Consider the following 20,825-nt stretch of genomic DNA (forward strand, 5'->3'; position numbering starts at 1 on the left):
GAAACCCTTGTAATGAAGGTTGATTTCTGTTAGCTCTACTTTGGAATCACTTACTAAAGCTTGGTCTGAAATGAGTCTTCTTCATTAATGAGCATTATCTACCAAATGTGATATCTCTACTTGGATTTCTTTTTTCTCTAAAGTGTTCCAGTGAATAACAACCCTAAATTGAAACCAGACTATCATTTTATTATCCAAAATAAGAAGTGGAAACAGGAAACAAAGACCCTAATACATATAAATTAGATCATCAAAAGACATTTATTGGCATTAAACTGCTTCCAAACTTTACAAGATAAGAGAAGTTTTTAATTTTATTTTCAACAAAGACGACCACAGGCCAATTTAAAACAGCCATCTTTTTCCAGACAGCCTATCAAATTCCTTTACTTATAAGACAGAAGCTAAGGAGGAGGGAATCATGACATGGTTTCTATCCAGAAGCCTGAGTGAGCCAGAAGACTTTCTGTCTGCTCAGATACACCTAAATTTTTTATAAGATGAAACACATTTCTTCTTAGCCTATGTTAAAATAATAGAATGATATTGTTTCATATGCATTGACTTTCATGGCCAAATAATACTGCAAAATATATTTCTTCATTGCATAGAATATTTTTATTTTACAGTATACTTATATATTGTTATATTTATATTTTATTTTACAGTATATTCAACAGAACAAATTAAAGCATATTATATTTGCTTATTAGTGGTTTTTTTTTTTTTTTAAAGCATCACTCTGAATGAAAAAAAATTCAAACATTGTAATCACATGTGGTGGGAAGTTTAAGAGCCTGACAATCAGGCAGACATTAGTTGAATCCAGGCTCTGGTGCACTTCGCTAGCTGGATGAACTACTTAGGTTTTCAACTTACTGAGCCTGGATCACTTTATGTGTAAAATAAGGATAATAATAGTACCTATATCAATAGGCTGAGGATGAAAGATAATATAAATTGCCTAGTAAACTTAACATAAATGACAGTTAATAATAACAAATCTTTTGTTGGCCAAAAGGTAAAATTAGTAAATTAAAGAACTAAGCTTGATCCCTAACATGTACGTGTTAGTTGCTGTCACTAACATCATCATTAAATAGTAAAGAGGAGTCGACAGATTCTGAAGGAAATGAGGAGCATCTCTAAATTTCTATAGGCGCTATAGACACTAAAAAGTCAAGCTGATAAGATAAAAGACAGTCATGGACTGTACAGGCACTATTACTACCTTTGACTTTCCCATTGACATTGGAGATGGAATGAAATATTGAGAAGGGCTTGATAAATGACTCATGAAGGGATAGCCCACTTAAAATAAGCAGCAATTTAAGGAAGAGTTTTATTTAAGTCTTTGGATGTCTTCTGATTTCTGCTTTGCCTTTTCAGCCAACAAATAAGGAGCCTGGCAAGCAGCAGGAGAGAGCCAGCCCCATGAGGGAGACAGGCTACAGGCTGCAGGCAGGAAGGACGGGGTGCAGAAATTTGGAAATTTTATCCTGAGGTTGGAAAAAAATGTGACCAAAAAAAAACTCACTTCAATATATGTTATCAATAAACAGTATTCCCAAAGAAAATCAAGGATTTCTGAGAAACTTTACAAATTATTCTTTGAGCATCTTTGAGCACCCTAACCCTAATCCTTTGAGGAAATCCAGTTTTGATGTCTTGTTACATCAAGTGCTAGGACTCCTGATTGCTCATACTGAAATATATAATATCTTAAGTAGAATATACTTTTTTTTTTTTGTCAGTCTCACTCTTAGCCAGGTTGAAGTGCAGTGGTGTAATCATGGCTCACTGCAACCTCTGTCTCCCGCATTCAAGCGATTCTTGTGCCTCAGCTTCCCAAGTAGCTATGAATACATTTGTGCACCACCATGCACACCTATCTTTTTGTATTTTTAGCAGAGACAAAGTTTTGCCATGTTGGCCAGGCTTGTCTCCAACTCCTGATCTCAAGTGATATGCCGGCCTTGGCCTCCCAAAGTGCTGGGATTATAGGCATGCGCCACCGCACCCAGCAAAATATACTTTTAATTAAAACTTAAAACTTTTATTTCTGTGTTTTTTCTTAAATGACAAATTTATGAGATTTGAACTAAAAGGTCACATTTAGAAGTCACAGTTACAAACTGAGGACAGGATCTATTAACATTAGCTTTGACACATCTCGGACTCAGATCCCTAAAGTCCTCAATGTTCACACTGAACATGCTCTTAAACTTGCACCTAGAAAAATGTGGGCAGACAATATCACACTAATGCTGGCCCATCAGTTTCCACATGCAATGGAGAGGCATTCAGCATTCCTCTATTATCACCCTGTTTAGAAAGGAGAAAACTAGTCACAAAGGGTAAATGTAGAACCTAATATGTTTTTCCGAAAGCACCAGCTTCTTCTCAATTATAACCTATCATTAATGCATAATGTATATGATGCCTCTCCTTGCTGAATTTAATTTCTCTTCTTCAGTTCCTCTAGGCTCTTTTTCTATGAAATTTGAATCTGATGCTGCTCATGGAACCAAGGCCTGCACTGCTATCATATGCTGGCAAAGCCCAATCAGGCAGAAGGATTTTTTCTTTCACCTCTCCTCATCTCTTTCTTCCTTCTCCTCCCATACGTACATATACAAAAGAAATAAAGCATAAGATTAGATGATTGTTTCTCTTTAGTTTGACTAAGGGAAATACACCAACAAATTTTAAATAAGATGGGGAAAAAAGGCAGAAAAAACACCCACATACTACTGGTTAAGTGAGGTCCAATATACAGGAAACCAAGGAAATTCAGTTGTCTATCCCTAAAAATTATATAGCAATAATTTTATCTCTTTCTGCTCGCTCCCAAGATGACATGTTATATATAGACACATAGGACTTTTAATATGCATTAAATATTTTAATTAGCCTGTGTGTAAATTTTGCTTAAAATTTTGAAAACACTAATCTTACTGTTAATATAGCTAAGCAGAAATAAGCTAAAGCAGAATAAACTGTTCAGAAAGATAAATAACTTAATGATGTTTAACCTGATAGGAATGGACCACTGAAGGAAGTGGATAAAGGTGAGAGATAAAGCTCATCCTTTCTAGTTGGTAAGAGCAGGTTACGTATTCCTGACCGTCTTCTTCCCTGCACCTGGTAGGCCAAAATTTCTCTGCAGGATTGACTTAAAACTTAAAGAGTGATAAAGTGGGTATCCAGGGGTCTCCTTAGAAAGAAAAACATTCTTCCAAGGGCCCTAAGAAAAACATACACTCCTATAATTGGAATTAAAACAGAGTTTAAAAAGTAATTGGTGATGAGCACAGCACAATGATTAGAACTAATTATTTTAAAATAAAGTATCTGACAAAACAAATCCTTTCACATAAGTGATTGAGATGATGAGTAAAGGGAGCTTACTAGAAGTGAAGTAAGCACAGGGTTAGTCTTGGTGATGTTTAACTGTGCAGGAATAACATGTAACAGTGAAATGTACGGTCATTTTGGCTATGGTACCTAGTACTTAGTAGATACTGAATATATATTTGCTGAGTGAATGGATTAACATAAAAATTACGAACATATGTAGGTCTACACATTCTTATTCTCTACAGTATGTTACATTTTTGTTCTCTATATCATAAATACTGCCTAGTGGACTTGGCCAAACAAACATTTGTTAATAAGGGATTATGACTGTATTAATGCTAATCTTTCTTTTAAAGAATAAAAGGACTATAGTGAAAGGTACATACTGAAAAATGTTTGTTGATGTTTTAAGATTTAGGTTCCATCTGGTTAGTATTCTTTTAGGAAATAGTTTTTGCCATTCTGAAAATAGTATTATCATTTAAAAGATAACAGTAGCAAACTGTGGCTGTAACATATGAAACATCTAGAATTTAGATAAAGCACAAAATGTCCATTGATCTCCTGCATATTTCAAAATATGTTTATATATTTAAGTTCTTATATATTCTAAATTTTAGCCCAGTAAAGTTGTTTTTTAATATATCAATTTTTCCCTTTCCTTCCCTATGTTGCACATCTCCTTGCAATGTGGTATATGACTCAAAAATAGTATATGAAGAAAAGTAATAAAGACAAGAGAAGTTGCAGAAAGGAGAAAAACTATGAGATGTTAGAAATAAATCTTATACATTTAATTTACCTAAGTATATAGACTCTATTTACATGAGTGTATGAACAGGTTTATTTTACTTTTGCCTGTAGCATTAGGTATTTTCCATTTATAGCCATGACCTGTATGAAGCTCAGGTAAACATTAAATCATGCCATTTGGAAACCAACTTTCAGAAAGGACCACATTCTCTTCTCATTTTACTCCAGTGCAGTTTTTAAAGGTATAAATTTTATCCATTTAAACTCACCATAATATCTAGTTTCCCTTGCCCTCTTTGCCCTTTATTTATAATTTGACTCATTTTATTGATATTATTGGTTTATGCATCAGTCTCTCCAACCAGTTTGCAACTTCTTCAAGGAATAGGTTTTTCATTCATCTTATAACCCTGAGTGTCCTGAATCTAGGACCTCTGAGTATACTTTAAGTAATCTCCAGACTACTTACAATACTGAATACAATGTCAGTGCTATGTAGATAGTTGTTAAACCACATTATTTAAGGAACAATGACAAGACAAAAAATGTCTGTATGTGTTCAGCAGAGATGCAACTTTTTCCTGAATTATTTTCAGTCTGAGGCTGTTTGAATCCATGGATGCAGAGCCCTCTGATATGGAGGGTTGACTGTACTTCTGCTTTTTTTTGAGACAGGATCTTGCTCTGTCGCCCAGGTTGGAGTATTGTGGTATGACCATGGCTCACTGTAGTCTCAACCTCCTGGGCTCAAGATTTCCTCCCACTTTAGCCTTCTGAGTAGCTAAGACCACAATCATGCACCACTACACATGGCTAATTTTTTGTAGAGATGAGTTCTCCCTATGTTTCCCAGGCTGGTCTCAAAATCCTGAGCTCAAGTGATCTCCTGCCTCAGCCTATCAAAGTGCTAGGAACCACTGCACCCAGCCCCAACTGTACTTCTTAAATGCAGTAAAGTTTGCTTTTATGCTTTTCTTCTCTAAGTACATTTTTGTCAGTTTCCATTCATTTTTGAGGTGCTTTTGTAAGACTCAGGGTAATTTTCTCCTCCATATTTAACCTCATGGATCTGTGCCTCCTTGCAGAAAAAGCATACTCTGTGAGGGTAATATCCAAGTAATATCTTAAAAAACATCAAAAACTCCTCATAGTTTATTCATTACCTATTACTACAGAAAGAAGAAATATTGGGATTGACATAAATACCAATATATCAATATGTAAATGCCTTTTTATCATAAATATCAAAACTTGAATAATTGGCGTGAGCAACTCCATTAGAGGACATCTTTAAATTGCCTGGTAAAAGAAATTATCCAGTAAATGGTAACATTTGTTAGAAAATAAAGGATTACATTTGTATCAAAAAGCCAAAAAAGGGCACTTAGCAATATGAGCTACTGAAAGCTTATTAAAACAAGTTTACTACTTTAACAATGTTTTTAAAGTAATGAGAAAATTCTCATATTTGTTTCTTATACTTTTAAAAAGTAAACAGAAAATAAAATCATATCTTTCATTCTCAATTTTTTATCTCTATCTCTATCTCTATCTATATCTATATATTTTTTTTTTGAGATGGAGTCTTGCTCTGTCACCCAGGCTGGAGTGCAGTGGCATGATCTTGGCTCAATGCAAGCTCTGCTTCCCAGGTTCACGCCATTCTCCTGCCTCAGCCTCCCGGGTAGCTGGGACTACAGGCGCCCACCACCACGCCTGGCTAATTTTTTGTATTTTTAGTAGAGACGGGGTTTCACTGTGTTAGTCAGGATGGTCTCGATCTCCTGACCTCGTGATCCACCCGCCTTGGCCTCCCAAAGTGCTGGGATTACAGGTGTAATATGTTATGTTTTAAACATAACCCAAATCTTAGAAATTTATTCTTAGGTTTAGCAATGAGACTCCAAGTAATTATCTGGCAAACAGCATTAGCACAAAGGCTCAAGCCTCTTACCATCAAATCCATCTTCTTCTGACCCTAGTTCATCATCAGAGCAGATGTTGAGGACATTTACCAGCATCTCAGTCACTAAAGAGAGAAAGCAAAGAAAGAAAAGTCAGGGGGTTTTCTGTTATAACCTTAACTATTACTCTGGCATTGTTAATGAGCAAATGTAGCAATAACATTTCTTATTTAGATTGTATATAGAAGCAGTTTCCATAAACATCCCGATCATAAAAAACCACCTTTGTAATTCTATGCAGACTCTATAAAACTATTAGCTCATGCTTATGATATCTAATGGTAACATTTACTAGCTCTAGGTCAATAGACAATGACAAATCAAATATGTGGATGTGAATATACTATAAATCAATGAAAGAGAAAATAGTTTTTTTTTGAATTTTTATTTTCACACAATGATAAGGCTTAATCTAGATCAGATTACAAACTTCTGTTCAGTAGGGACTAAGAATGATGAATTTTTAAAATAGTTTTAATCACCTAGAGAACTTCACGCCATTATAGGCATGTGGTTTTGTGTTTAATACAAACTGCTGATTGATAAACTAATATATCTGAAGTATTTTTCAGAATACTAATTTTAAAAATGCATTGACAGAAATATCATTAAATTTGATTTTCAAAAACGCTTAAAAAATTAAATAGTTGCAGTTTAATCAGAAATTTACTTAATAGATTACAGTAGGATTATATAAAAGTGTTGTACAGAGGAAATTATTACTGCATTATTTTTATACTACAAAGCACGCTATTTACATTTAACAATTTTTGAAATTAGATTGGATTCCACTATGCACGTGAAAAGAAGCCTGCCTACTGCTTCGAGAGCTACTTTTTAAAGTAATATGCTATTTCAAAAAATGTCCTTCTAGAATTGAAGATGTATGATACAGAGCGAAACTTCAATGGAGCCAACAATGATCCAGAATTTCAGTTTAATTATCAAAACTGGATTTTGTGTACCAACAGATGAATATGCTAATTTCTAATAAATGTCCCAAATTTTAATAATTAATAGAAACAAATCAAGGGTGCTTAAAAGGTGCCCCATAGTTGTCAGGATCCACACTGCTTCTGTTTCCAGCGAAGTCAACAGATGATGCTACTCCAATTTAATCAGTGCAAGAAAGTTGCAATATGGAGTAGTACTGGGAATGTTTATCAGAGACTATTAAAAATCTATTTTTGATTATTTTGATATCCAAAGGGAAGACTTCTTTGCTGACAACTCAAAACTTGACTGGTTTAATCATTTTAGGGCATTTAAAGGGAAAACAACAATTGGGGTTTCAGAAAAATATTTAGCTTTTCTCTGATACTCCTTATAGGACATCACTACTCTGATATGTAAACACTCATCTTTCTTATAATGCCCATTCACCTTCTCATGGAAAGTATGAGAAGATACGTGATAATCAATCTGTGTATCACTGTTAGCCCTCCTGAATGAAAAACAAGTGGTGCAGGCATTTCCTCAAAAATTTTGTTGGGGTTTAAGTCAACATATGAAAGTAAAACAGAGGGGGAAAGAAGGAAGGCAAGAAGAAAGTTAATAAACAATTTTTAAAATGTAAATTTGTCTCCTGTTTTGTACCTTATAATGTGCTAATGCCTACATTATTGATGAACGACTTTGTTGTTGTTGTACATATTGTTCTTCAAAATAGTGTAGCCATTAAGCACTATCATATAATAATTTATTAACATCAGAAATGTAAGGAAAGCATGGCTATCCTAATCTTTTAATTTGGCAGATTATCTTTTAATTTGGCAGATAAAATTAAATAGTCCTTTGGGATTATAGTACAAACGGGTAAGGAAAAAGGGTAGACATTACTTGAAACCAGGTAAAGCTGTATTTCCATTATATTTTAAAGAGTTTTATTATTCTAATAAAATTGTAAAAATTTCCTAAATATTCGGTTTTTTGTTTTGTTTTGTTTTGTTTTTTTGCTTCCCCCTAATTCACCAACTGTGTCCTGTTAATAGGATGCAGAGTGACACACTTCTACCTCCAAATCACATCTTTCATTGTACAACTTGTACATTTTATTGGCTGGGCCAAAGTTCTTCTCTTTCTGAGTGTTTAATCTCCTTTCCTTCCTTCGTAAACTATTTTAAGAAGAACATCTCAGGATTCCACAACATACCTTTTTCCCCAACAAAAGGCAGGGACCAAGTAAAAACATCCATGAAATTTGGAAGCCAGTATGGATGAGGAGAACAGTTGAATTGCCTGATATTCATAACATTGTTCTCATACTTCAATACTGCAGCTAAAAATAACCAAAAAAGGATGTCAGAAACACAGGACATATTTCGGCTTCTATGTATGGCTTTAGCTCATCAAGAAAATTCAACCATTTGTCTAAAGTTCCAAAACACCCAGGCTCATACCTTAGGCATCCCAGAATGCTTATATAACTTATGTACTTGAACCTTACTCTACACAATATATGAATACTTAATATGGAATTGTATAACAAATTGGAAAATATTTATACAAAATAGTTAATCCAATGTCTGTCAGGAATTGTATCAAGCTCCCATTTCAGCCAAGAATACTTTAGTCTTAAAATTTGATATCTGATGACACTAATAAAAGTGACACAGCTAAGTTTGACATAATAATCTCCTGAAATATTTGAACGAATATATTTTTTAAAAATAAAACTTCATCCAGTAGAACTCCCAACAGTTGTACAAAATAGTTTAAGTTAGATTGCTTTATTTTTTAATGCTTATTTTATTTTTTAAATTAACATAATAATAGTACAAATTCATGGGGTACATAGTAATGTTTTGATACATATAATGCACAGTAATCAGATCAGGGTAATTAGCTATACATTAAATACCATATCAAACATTTATCATTTATTTGTGTTTGGAACATTCAATATTCTCCTTCCAGCTATTTGAAATTATAATCTATTATTGTTAACTATAGTTAATAAAATAAAATGTTTGGATTGAATCTCACATAAAATAATGTGCTTCTATCTAACTCTATCCTTGATTTCTGAAAAAGATGTCCATCTATGACTGAGGAAAACAAATCTGCATGCTTCACGTCTCTGTAAGTACTTTCAATAAAGGAAAAGTCACCTGTTTTAGTAGGGGTCACCTATTCTACGGAGAGACAATTTTAAGTTGCAGGAAATTCTCAGGTTGAGTTTAAACCTGCCTTTACCAGTCACTGATCATAGTTTTGCTATGCGTTTCATATTTAATATTTAAAAGGCTGTCATTCTGCTTCTGAATGACAGCCTTTTAAATATCAAATATGATACTCAAGCATATCTTCTTAGGCTTTGGCAAGATTTCATTTTTATTGTCTATTCAGGGCATAATTAGTATTACATTAGAAGACAGTAACCAACAGAGTCTACATGATATCATAGGATCTTTTCATTAGAAGACAGTAACCAACAGAGTCTACATGATATCATAGGATCTTTTTTTTTTTTTTTTTTTTTTTTGAGACGGAGTCTTGCTCTGTCGCCCAGGCTGGAGTGCAGTGGCCGGATCTCAGCTCACTGTAAGTTCCGCCTCCCGGGTTTACGCCATTCTCCTGCCTCAGCCTCCCGAGTTGCTGGAACTACAGGCGCCCGCCACGTCGCCCGGCTAGTTTTTTGTATTTTTTTAGTAGAGACGGGGTTTCACCGTGTTAGCCAGGATGGTCTCGATCTCCTGACCTCGTGATCCACCCGTCTTGGCCTCCCAAAGTGCTGGGATTACAGGCTTGAGCCACCGCGCCCGGCCAGGATCTTTTCTTGTTTATGTTACGGGGTTGAAAATACAGAAAAATTAATCATTACTTTTTTGTTTTTACTCAGAATGGATGCTCAGGAGCTGGAGACACATCTTGGTATCTGCCTTATAATCTTTTTCAAGCAAATTATTTTTATCCCCTTTCACCCTCTTTAATATGACATGGCTTCTTGATGCTTTAGCTCATCATGCTCAACCTATTCTGAATGCATGCCAGATCGGCAATGTCTCTGTTAAAATGTGGCCCAGAAGTAAAATAATCTAGGTCAATTTGAACAGTGCAGAGTATGGGGAGAATATATCGTTTTCTGTGGTGTGGATACTATATATATCATATTGCAGCCTAACAATATGTTGATGTTTTTAGCAGCCTGCATTTAACTAAACTCGTACTTGTGAATGGTAAGGGCTTTGTTTTGTATTGTTATTTCTGGCTAACATGGTTCCGGGGAACATACAATCACAGACACTTTGGGGACAAGAAATGTAGACAGTGTAGGCAATACTAATATGAAGGTAGTCATCCTCTTCTTCCTGTGGAATTCTAATTCCTGCAAATGTTTCTGTAAACCCATTCCCTTTTATGTTGCTTTATCGTTTATGCCATAAGGATACATTTACATAATATTAAAAACATGCAAAATAAAAAAAATCAAGGCAAACTACCATACCAATACTTTTGATTTTCAGTTTAAGAAAGGTGACGTATTTCCTATCTTTGCTAAGTGCTACTAGAGCTCTAGCTCCATGTAAAAGGTTTTTACTATTTCGGAACACTGAATATTCACAGCAGAAATACATCCTCGTATCTTCAGATGAATCTTTAAGGCTTTAAACTGTCCTTTTGAAGAGTAATTTCTCCTCTAAATTCCCCCACTTTTTATTAACCTTAGGTTGGTGGTATAGCCGAAGGAAGAAAAATAAATATTATAATGAACAGTGCCCTAGAGGAAAGAGATAGGCTTTATGTAATAATCTGCACAACAAATATGAGAAGCAGGTGTGACTACCCTTATGTTACAAAGGACTTGTGGTTGAGAAATGGAGAAACTTGCTCAAGATCACGCAATCAGTAACTGATGGATCTCACTCATTATTTAAACTCAGCTTTTTCTGACACCAAATTCATTCCCTTTCTTTCATTCCCTGCTGTCTCTCATAAATTATAAATGTATGAATTCTAGTCCTAGCTGTTATTATAATTTAACTTTGAATATGGATTTCGTAATTAAAGAGGTTTTAGTTTTTGCCAAAATACATGTTTGAGTGAAACAGGATGCAATTCATAAGCAAGGGTAAGGCTCATCCAATAGATAAAACAGAAGTTCTGTTTTGTAGCTGGTGAGATAAAAGTTCATTTGATCTTGGCTCAATACAATTTACTTCAGTACCTACTGATAAAAGCAAATAATGTTTTCAGATTTTATTTTAATTTATTTACTGAGTATCTGATATATGCCAGGCATTATGTGTGGCCCTTTATAAATATAATTACAAATCTTCACAACATTCCTCAAAAGTGGTTCTTATCATTTATATTTTGAAAATAAGCAAACAGAGAGGTTATCTGCCTACAGTCACACTTAGAAAGAGGTAAATCTCACTTTTGGCCTGAGTCTAAAGTCCCTGATCCTTCTAGTACATCATAAGATATTCATTCTAATAGTACAAATAATTCAGTGTCTATCAAGTTGTGAACACAAATTCTTTCTCCTTCCATGTTTAATCTCTTTAAAGAAGAGCACTGGACTGGAAAGCCAGGAATCCAGACTACAAGATGGAATCTGTCACTAATTATTTACCAGACTAAGGTACTTAGTATCTTTAAGTTAAGTCTCAGTTACCTAAATATGTGGGTTTATAAATAATTTATAAAATCTCTTTCGGATCTGAATGACGTTAACAAACTTCATTGTAAACAATGAAAGGCCTCATCACTAATGCAATACATAATATTCTCAGTAGTTCTATAAGCTATAAATATAATTTTTTCTAATTTTTCTCTAGCTCAAAAAATCCTAAATTGAAAAATGAAATTACACCAATATGTATTCTTTTCTCTTCAGCAACACATTTATCTAAAAATACTTTTTGAACAACCTTACATTAGTAAGTTACTCAAAATTCTGATATTTTTGTAAAATAAATATATAACACAGAAATACATGAGAAAAAAAAAAAAAACTAAAACAGTCCAAAATATCTGCAGTCACGAAATTCACAGTTAACGTTTCATCTTCCACCTCCCACATCCTCCGCCCCTGCCACCTGCCTCCGACTGTCATTGGGATTACAAAACCCACTGGAGCCCTAACAGTGTGCTCTTCTCTGAAGTATTTGAAAGACGTTTATCTCCAGTACAATATAAATAATACAAATAGTTGTACTTCAATAATCACTCAAGACCACCTCCTGAGCCCTTGTCTGAGAAAGAGAGGAAAAAAAGAACAAAAGTCTACCACCAAGGAGCTCCTTTATTCTACTGGCAATTCCACATGACCTCTCGTCACTTAACAATTGTAACAGAGAGACTCTGACATACATGCAGGCCTGACATTATTAACCATCCTTCAGAGCACACTAGACACCACAGAAATAAATGCTCTTCTGTTGTGCTGGCAGGTATGAAGAACAGCTGGAAGGAAATTTGGTATAATGAAAAGAATACTAATCCCACAAATCTGGAAGCATGGCTGCCAGTTCTTTTTCTGATGTCAAAATTACTGTCTTAAAAATGCAATCCACTCATTTTATAGTACCTGTAGAACCCTGTGTTCAAAGACATGCTGTAAAAGATGTAATATTAGTAATCAAGGGCCTGCTCCTACTTGGTGAATGCAGAAGGGGGACTGTACCTCGATTATTTCTAATAACACAACTGGTCCCCTGTACATAGTGAAGTCCAAGGAATAGAATCTATCTTACTCCACTGCTCTGTCTACCAAGCCATGTACTAAGTTGCCTGACCATATCCAAATCCGTAGAACAGGGGGTCTTTCTTACTTTAATTTGAAATTTTGATGAGACCAAAAAAAAAAAAAAGCTAGTATTTAATAAAAACCTGAAAACATTTCTCAACATGCTGTCTACAATTTCCATCACCCAGGGAAACTGGAGACAGAGCAATGAATGACAAGAGTAGAAAGATCAAAAGAAAGTTTCTAATTAAAGACCAGCTATCAAAATTATTGCTAACAAGTGGTATTAACCAGTTTACCGAAACACACATGAGCTCAGCACTTCTCAAGTGGGTGTCCAGAGGAATCCAGAGGAATACAAAGTTCTTTTTCTGAAAAACCTGTCACTGTAATGCTTCCACCATACCTCAGGCATTCTTCACACCACTAGTCCTGATTTTAAGACAGGGGAGAAGAGGTCAAAAGAATGGAAAATGACTTGAATTTTATTCCTGTCCTCACCCTTTTGCTAATGTCTTTCATCTCTTTATCCCTAATTGACCATCCTCTTTCTCCTTCAGAAGATGGGAAAGAGGGAGAGAAAAGAAACAAAGATGAGAAGAAACCAAACGGGGGCATTCCAGAATCATAATCCATCCAGAAATAGCAAAAGCACAAAGAAATTGCATAATAGACCCAGGATGTTTTTTCCTTCCAATTCTTCCACCCGCAGATGCCCTAGCAGAAAAACTAGCATCAGTGTGTTCTTTTGGCAAAGTCCCACCATCACGAAAGGAGGCATAATGCCTTGGTGGATACAATTCCTGAAGCAGGACCCATGCAACTCATAATGTTCTATGGCAGCATTTGAAGATTATGCCGGTATGCTGCATGCAAGGGGTTTTTTAAATTCTGGGAGCCATGCTACTTAGGTTTCAAAAATCTGTATTTTCTCATAAAAATTACTTTTTGGGGGTACAATTTTCATTTAAGATTGTGTGAAGATGTATATATGTATATATGCATACTTTTCCATAGTATATATTATAGCATTCATGAACACAGTCTCTACAATTCCTTCCATTTTAAAATCTGACTTCTAACTTCCACCTCCATTTTTTCCCTTTTCAATGTCCTAGTTCTTGCTGGATGAATTCTGTCTTTAAAAGATTCTTTTTAATATTATTAATAACTTAGTTAAGGGAAATGTACTAATTCATGATGGTTACAGTATTTGGTGAGCAAAGACTGTATTCATAAATTTTACTCTCTAGATCATAAGCTTAAGTGAAAAGTATGTGTTTAAGTCACTTATGAAGATAGACTTCAAACCTTAAATTTTTAGGTAATTTGATCATGATATTCTTCAGTATGAGAAAAGTAATGTTTATATTGTTTCATCCAGTACCTAATATAGGGTCTTTCACAGGCAAATTTTCAGTAAATTCATATAATGACTAAATTTTTCTTTTTTTATTTTTCAAGAGATGAGATCTTGCTCTGTTGCTCAGGCTGGAAGACAATGGCACAATCATAGCTAACTGCAGTTTCGAACTCCTGGGCTCAAGTGATCCTCCCACTTCAGCCTCCCAAGTAGCTGGGACTACTACAGGCACACACCACCATGCCTGGCTCATAATGACTAAATTTCAGCCAATCTGAAATATTTTGTTATTAGTGGATACAAACAGTAGGTATATATGACTTACTTGAAGCTGTGAGATAATTATTTTGTATGTATCAAGGACACACATGTATGCTACTACATATAATCACTTTATGTCCATTCTAGCCCTTGCCCCACTCCTCTTACTCATTAGGTGGAAATGGAAACACATTCTCAATCTTTATATACCTTACATACCTTGTACATGCATCCTTCATAGTACCTACAACACCTTTTTGAACTTTGTTACAAGTCTCCTAAATAAAATATTCATATTATCATACTTACATGAAGGGCAGAGATGGCATTAGATATTTCTGGGAAACAGTATGAGGTAATCTTCTGATTATGTGCATGTGTGCATGTGTGTGTACTGTTGAGCACTGAACAATGCAGTTTTGAACTGCATAGGTCCACTTATATGCAGATTTTCTTCTGCTTCTGCCAACCCTGAGAGGAAGACCAAACCCTCTTCTTCTTTCTTCTCCTCAGCCTGCTCCAAATGAAGATGATGAGGATGAAAACTTTTTTGATAATCCACATCTACTTAATGAATAGTATATATATTTTCTCTTGTTTATGATTTCCTTCAGGACATTTTTTCCTCTAGGTTTTGTGTATCATATTCTGTAAGAATACAGAATATAACACACATAACATACAAAATATGTGTTAATTGACTGTTTATGTTATCAGGAAGGCTCTGGGCAACAGTAGGTTATTACTAGTTAAGTTTTTGGTGAATCAAAAGTTATACGTGGATTTTTGATTGCAGTGGGGGTTGGCACCCCTAACTGCTGTATTGCTCCAGGGTCAATTCTGTATGTTCCCATTCTTAATATAGGGTTAGCAAATTATTAACCAGGTTATTATTCATATATAGAATTTTGGGTAAAGTAAGTGGAAGGAAGACAATAGAAGGAATGAGGGAGGCACAGATCCTTTTTTATTCTTTTATAGTGTTATGTACTGAATCTGGCACATCGCTGATGCTTAATTGTGTTGGTTGAAGAAAAGACCTAAGGAATGAAAACAGAAAATGGAAAAAGAGGGAAAAAGAGAGGAAGGAAACACAAAGCATATAACTAATCAGGATACTAAAAACATAACTAACAAAATACAAACACAAATCTGAAGGAAACATAAAGGAATTTAGGTAAAAGGCAATGTGTTACCTCAAAGGCTAAACTGTTTGTTTTAAAATTGTAAGAGCATGTAAATTAGAGAACAGTGGAAACGATACTAGTTCTGTCACACGGTTACTGCATGAACTTGGGCAAATATTTCTCCTTCTTTAGTCTTTACCTTCAAACTTGTAAAACAGGAATAATATCTGCCCTCTCATTTTTAAAGTATAAAGATCAAATAATCCAATTGCTGAGAATGGGGCACGAAAAAAAAAAAACACATGTGATTAATATGCATGATAATCTTAATCAGATGAAATATTTTGTCCCTGAGAAATGTAAAGTATTGTAAGTCTGTTTCGAATTCTTCAAGGAGGGTATGGCTATCTATTTTAAATAGTTTGCCATTTTATAATTCCCACCTAATATATTATACCTACACACTAGGATCCAGAGAATTTGGGGCCAATAATTGATCTTTGTAAGTAGCTCAAGACCAGTTAAACATTGTGAATCATTTCTAACATTACAATTTTGCATAGAGTATTTGAATTTCTTCTAGAAATTATTTTTTTGTTAATAAGAAAGAATCACTGGCAATTATCAGTTTCTTAACAGTTTTAGCTAGTGAATTCATTTATGTTCTAATCTATATTATGAAGATGCTAAAGTGAGGCTTATGCAAACCTAAACTAAAAACAGAGAGAGAGAGAGTCTTAGCTGAAGCTTTAAGCTATTGGAGGAGAAGGCACAGGGATAGTAAACACTGTGCCTTTGCCTTGCTCTCATTCGGTACAGCTCCAAAGCCTAATAAGGATAACTGTACTCTGGTGGGAGGTATTTTGAAACTGGTGTTACCTCTACACATTCGTAGAAGACCCTTTTCAACTTCAAGCTTGGACTTTGTATCAGGCCTTGAGCTATAGCTTGCAATGATTCTAGGTTATCTCCAAGATATCCTTGACACTGAGTTAGTATTAAGTTCCTACACTTCGTATCAACATTGTTTTCCATGGAAATAATGTCATGGCAGACTTTTTGACACTGTAAGAGTAAAGTCTAAGAGTCTCTTGCAGGTCTAGAATTCCTAAATAATGAATAGCAAGGGACAATCCATTAATTCAAGTTTTTAACATTCCTTGGATTGTGACTGTTTTTCTCTTGCTGAATGCTTAATAGAGAATAAGATTTCTAGAGAAGTAGGTTTTAGTTCAACTGAAGATTCAACTAACCATCAGGGCTATCACACAATGGAATTCAATGCTTTAAGATGGATTCTTTGATTGACCCTTTTCAGCTGATGGCAATGAATCTGTATGGAAGATTCAGCATTGAATCCTCCTTTCTTCCCTGGTAAGGTCTCCCATAACTCTGACATCTGAAATCTTATAATTCTATAGGCAAAGCTTTGTGAAAAGCAAGAATTACCTCACACACTGTGTCTTACTTTGTTGAGGTTTCACAACTACTTAACTAAATTTACAATTAGAGAGTAGTGATTTTTAAGAAATCAAGACGGTCATTTGTTGGTGCAAAGATACAGAGATTATGTGTAGATTCATTCAATTAAAATATATAGTACAAGGTATCTTTCAATATTAAATTTTAATGGGATAGTTTATATTTTACCATCCCTTCCATTAATTAAATGTTTAAATGTGAGCAAGTGACTACTGGATTAAAACTAACTTATTTACAAAGTGGCCTCCAGCAATGACACTTTCACAATGGAGCTGAATAAACAAAAGCAAAAGGGAGTTAGGGAATACATTTTAAAGGGATAAATGAATTATTTATTTCAGAAAAATACAAAAGGTATTCTAACTTCGTTCTTTTAATAATGCATATACTTGGATACATAACACTCAGGTAATTTTAAAGTGATAACAAATAACTCTTCGTTTCAAAAGCTTTCTTTTCTTATTGAAGAATGGTTAGAGTCACCTAAACATAACGGAACCATGAAGTGAAGAGTGGATTAGTGGATCGTTCACAGACATTTCACATGACAAGGCTAAGGAGAAGAGTACAGACAGAGGTTAATATGTGGGCTCTGCAGTCAGTATGCTGAGTTTCAATTTCAGTGCTTTCTGGTATCAGCTTGTGTCATCCTTGAGAAAAATATGCAGTTCCTTTGTGCCCCAGATTTTCATCAATAAAATCAAGATTATACAGTAATTCATAGGGTTGTTGAAAGACTAAATGCATTTATACACATAAACTCTTTGGGCAGTGTCTGGCACATAGTAAGTGCTCAAAAAAGTTATTATTATATGCTGTTTATAGGAACAAAGTGAATAGCATAGGTATAGTATGCTATCACAACTGAAGGGAAATATTTACATTGACTAAATATATTACCAACTGAAGACTTTAAAAAATATGGCTGACATGGTGAAACCGCGTCTCTACTAAAAATATAAAAACTTAGCCGGGCGTGGTGGCGGGCGCATGTAGTCCCAGCTACTTGGGGCCAAGGCAGAAGAATGGTGTGAACCCCGGAGGCAGAGCTTGCAGCGAGCTGAGATTGAGCCACGGCACTCCAGCTTGGGGGACAGGGCGAGACTTCGTCTAAAAAAAATCTCTCTCTCTCTCTCTATATATATATATCAAGCTATATCACTCAAGGTGACAATGATAATGACAATGGTAAATGAAATTAATATCATGGTTGGATTAATTACACATGTTGAATCTTGGATATAAAATGCAATGAGAGGAGACAGTCTGTTGAAACCACTATATATATATATATACACATATATTTTTTTTTTTTAGATGGAGTCTCACTCTGTTGCCCAGGCTGGAATGCAATGGCGTGATCTCGGCTCACTGCAACCTCCACCTCCCAGGTTCAAGCGATTCTCACTCCTCAGCTTCCTGAGCAGCTGGGACTACAGGTGTGGGCCACCACGGCCGGCTAATTTCTGTATGTTTAGTACTGATGGGGTTTCACCATATTGGCCAGGCTGGTCTCGAACTTCTGACCTCATGATCTGCCCACCGCAGCCTCTCAAAGTGCTGGGATGCGCCTGGCCCATCTACCACCTCATATTGATAATAAAAGAATACTAAAAGGTTTTGTTTGTAGTTTCTACTTTATTCCTTCATATAAAATATTGTATTTCATACCATTTGTCAGTGAACTCTCTTAGGCTTAGTAATGATTACAAAGAAATTATCTTTTTAGTGTGTCTAATTCTATCACACACACATGGCTTTAAGAATCTTTGTCAAATAAATGAAGGAATAAATTAGGGGTTGGGGGGATGTCGTATTGTTTTGCTTTAGTAAAAGAACAAAAATAAAAAAGTAAAACAATCTTGGCCTACAATTACTAGAAAGTACCAAATATACTACCCTGACTGTATGTTTACATTTTTTATAATGCAATAAGTGATCTGGGGCAAACAAGTGCTCCAGACCCATTAAGAGGATCTTCAGGTTTGAGATGATGGCAGGAAAAAAGTACATGCTAAGAAAACTGTTGTTAGGCAAAGTCTCTGGATTAATTTTATGCAACTTGTAAAGCAACTAGTAATCATATTTAACCTGTGGTTTTAAGGATACCAAAAAAAAAAATGCTTTAAAAAGTCAACGCTAAAAGTTATGTCCATGATTAAGACAAGCCTCAGGCTCGCAGAAATGAATCTTTGCTATAAAACATGGTTCAACTTTGTAGGGAAGGAGCTCGTTGATGTGCTGTGGCACAGACAGATATGTTACTCGGGGACGCCTGGGTATAGATTCAACTTTCCTTTCTGAGACCCCCTCATCTCCCTCTCAAAAAGATCTGAGCTAACTGGTTCTGAATTTGGCTTGTGAATCACAGGGGTAGCAGATATCTATAAGTGTGTGAAAAATATTCCTGAATGATAAAACAACCTCCTAGTGGAAAAAAATTGTGGTATAGTATGGAATGAGCTTCTGAGGTCTGGCCATACCACACTGTGTAGACAGTGTCACTGAGGGTTCCCGCCAGAAGTCTGGAGACCAAGTCGAGCTGGCATCTGATATGTTACATCTGTTCCTTTATGTTCATATCATGACTGCCAGCAAAATTCTTATGTTGGTTCATTATAGCAGCAATTCCATTCTCTTACAATGGTATCTTCCTGCCAAGCCAGAAATTCTCTTTTTATTTATAAACGGTATCTTCTTGAAGCCTATGACTCCTTTTTGACTGGAAAATATATGAGGATGCTGAAAACATCAAGCTTTGGTAAGACTGAAATGCTTTTTATCAGCAATTACATCAAGTTGCTAACTTATAAGTTCAAAATATCATATTTTTTTCCTATCAAAAAGGATAGAGTTTGCATCTCCTAATTTTAGCAAATGATGCAGTCTGTTCTCACGCCGCTAATAAAGACATACCTGAGACTGGGTAATTTATAAAGGAAAGAGGTTTAATGGACTCACAGCTCCACATGGCTAGGGAGGCCTCACAATCATTGTGGAAGGCAAAGGAGAAGCAAAGGCAATCAATATTGTCAATATTGATAGGGTACTTTTGGTCACAGTCTTGTTGTTAATTCTCCAAAAAAAAAAAAATGCTTAAATCAATGCATGTATTGAATGCCTATCACATACAAGGCACGCAACTTGGCTTTATCATGTGCACCAAGAAGCCTCATGTTCCAAACTAATGGTGACAGGCAAGAGAGCTTGGTGCAGGGGAACTCCCATTTATAAAACCATCAGATCTTGTGAGACTTACTATCATGTGAACAGTATGGGAGAAACCGCTTGCATGATTCAATGATCTCCACCTGGCCCTGCCCTTGATACGTTGGGATTATTACAATTCAAGGTGAGATTTGGGTGGGGACACAGCAAACACACAGCAGATGCTTTCCATGTGCGTCTTATAAAAGCAATCTTCCACCTCTCTCCTCCTTAACTACTTTAATATTGAATTGATTTCTTTCTTGGTTATCATTTAAATGTTTGGTCTTGATTACTAAATTAGTTTGGTTGCCATTAGACTTTCCTCTCAAATCCAAAATAATTTTCATTTAACAAATTTTCTTAATTTTTACTGTCAGTAGTTTGTACTGGAACTAAGTTACATACCCCTGGTATATATGTTTATATTTCTCTACATATACATCACATATCTAACCACTCATCTAGTCACCCCTCCATCCAACAACCCATCTGAACTACAGAGAACTTGTACTACATGGAAGCCTACTGTCATTTACTTTAGATTCTTTTGCAGCACAGGTGTACCTCTACACAGAAAATGAATTTAAGTGTTAACATCAAGGTATAAAATA

The 20,825-nt window shown here is 35.2% G+C and overlaps 1 protein-coding gene across 5 annotated transcripts in view; it reads right to left on the bottom strand.

The window, feature by feature from the left end:
- Positions 1-20,825, bottom strand: part of PPP3CA (protein phosphatase 3, catalytic subunit, alpha isozyme) — a 337,575-nt gene that overhangs the window by 30,026 nt on the left and 286,724 nt on the right. For 4 of the 5 annotated variants that reach the window (XM_011943204.1, XM_011943208.1, XM_011943206.1 and 1 more), the window contains 2 exons: positions 8,230-8,355; positions 6,068-6,142 (listed from right to left, as the gene is read on the bottom strand). In XM_011943204.1, coding sequence (XP_011798594.1) covers positions 6,068-6,142; positions 8,230-8,355 — 201 coding nt within the window. The remainder of the gene's footprint in view (positions 1-6,067; positions 6,143-8,229; positions 8,356-20,825) is intronic. The other variant, XM_011943205.1, reaches the window with a different exon arrangement.

The sequence above is a fragment of the Colobus angolensis genome, unplaced genomic scaffold, assembly GCF_000951035.1.
Source record: "Colobus angolensis palliatus isolate OR3802 unplaced genomic scaffold, Cang.pa_1.0 Scaffold217, whole genome shotgun sequence".
NCBI lineage: Eukaryota > Metazoa > Chordata > Mammalia > Primates > Cercopithecidae > Colobus > Colobus angolensis.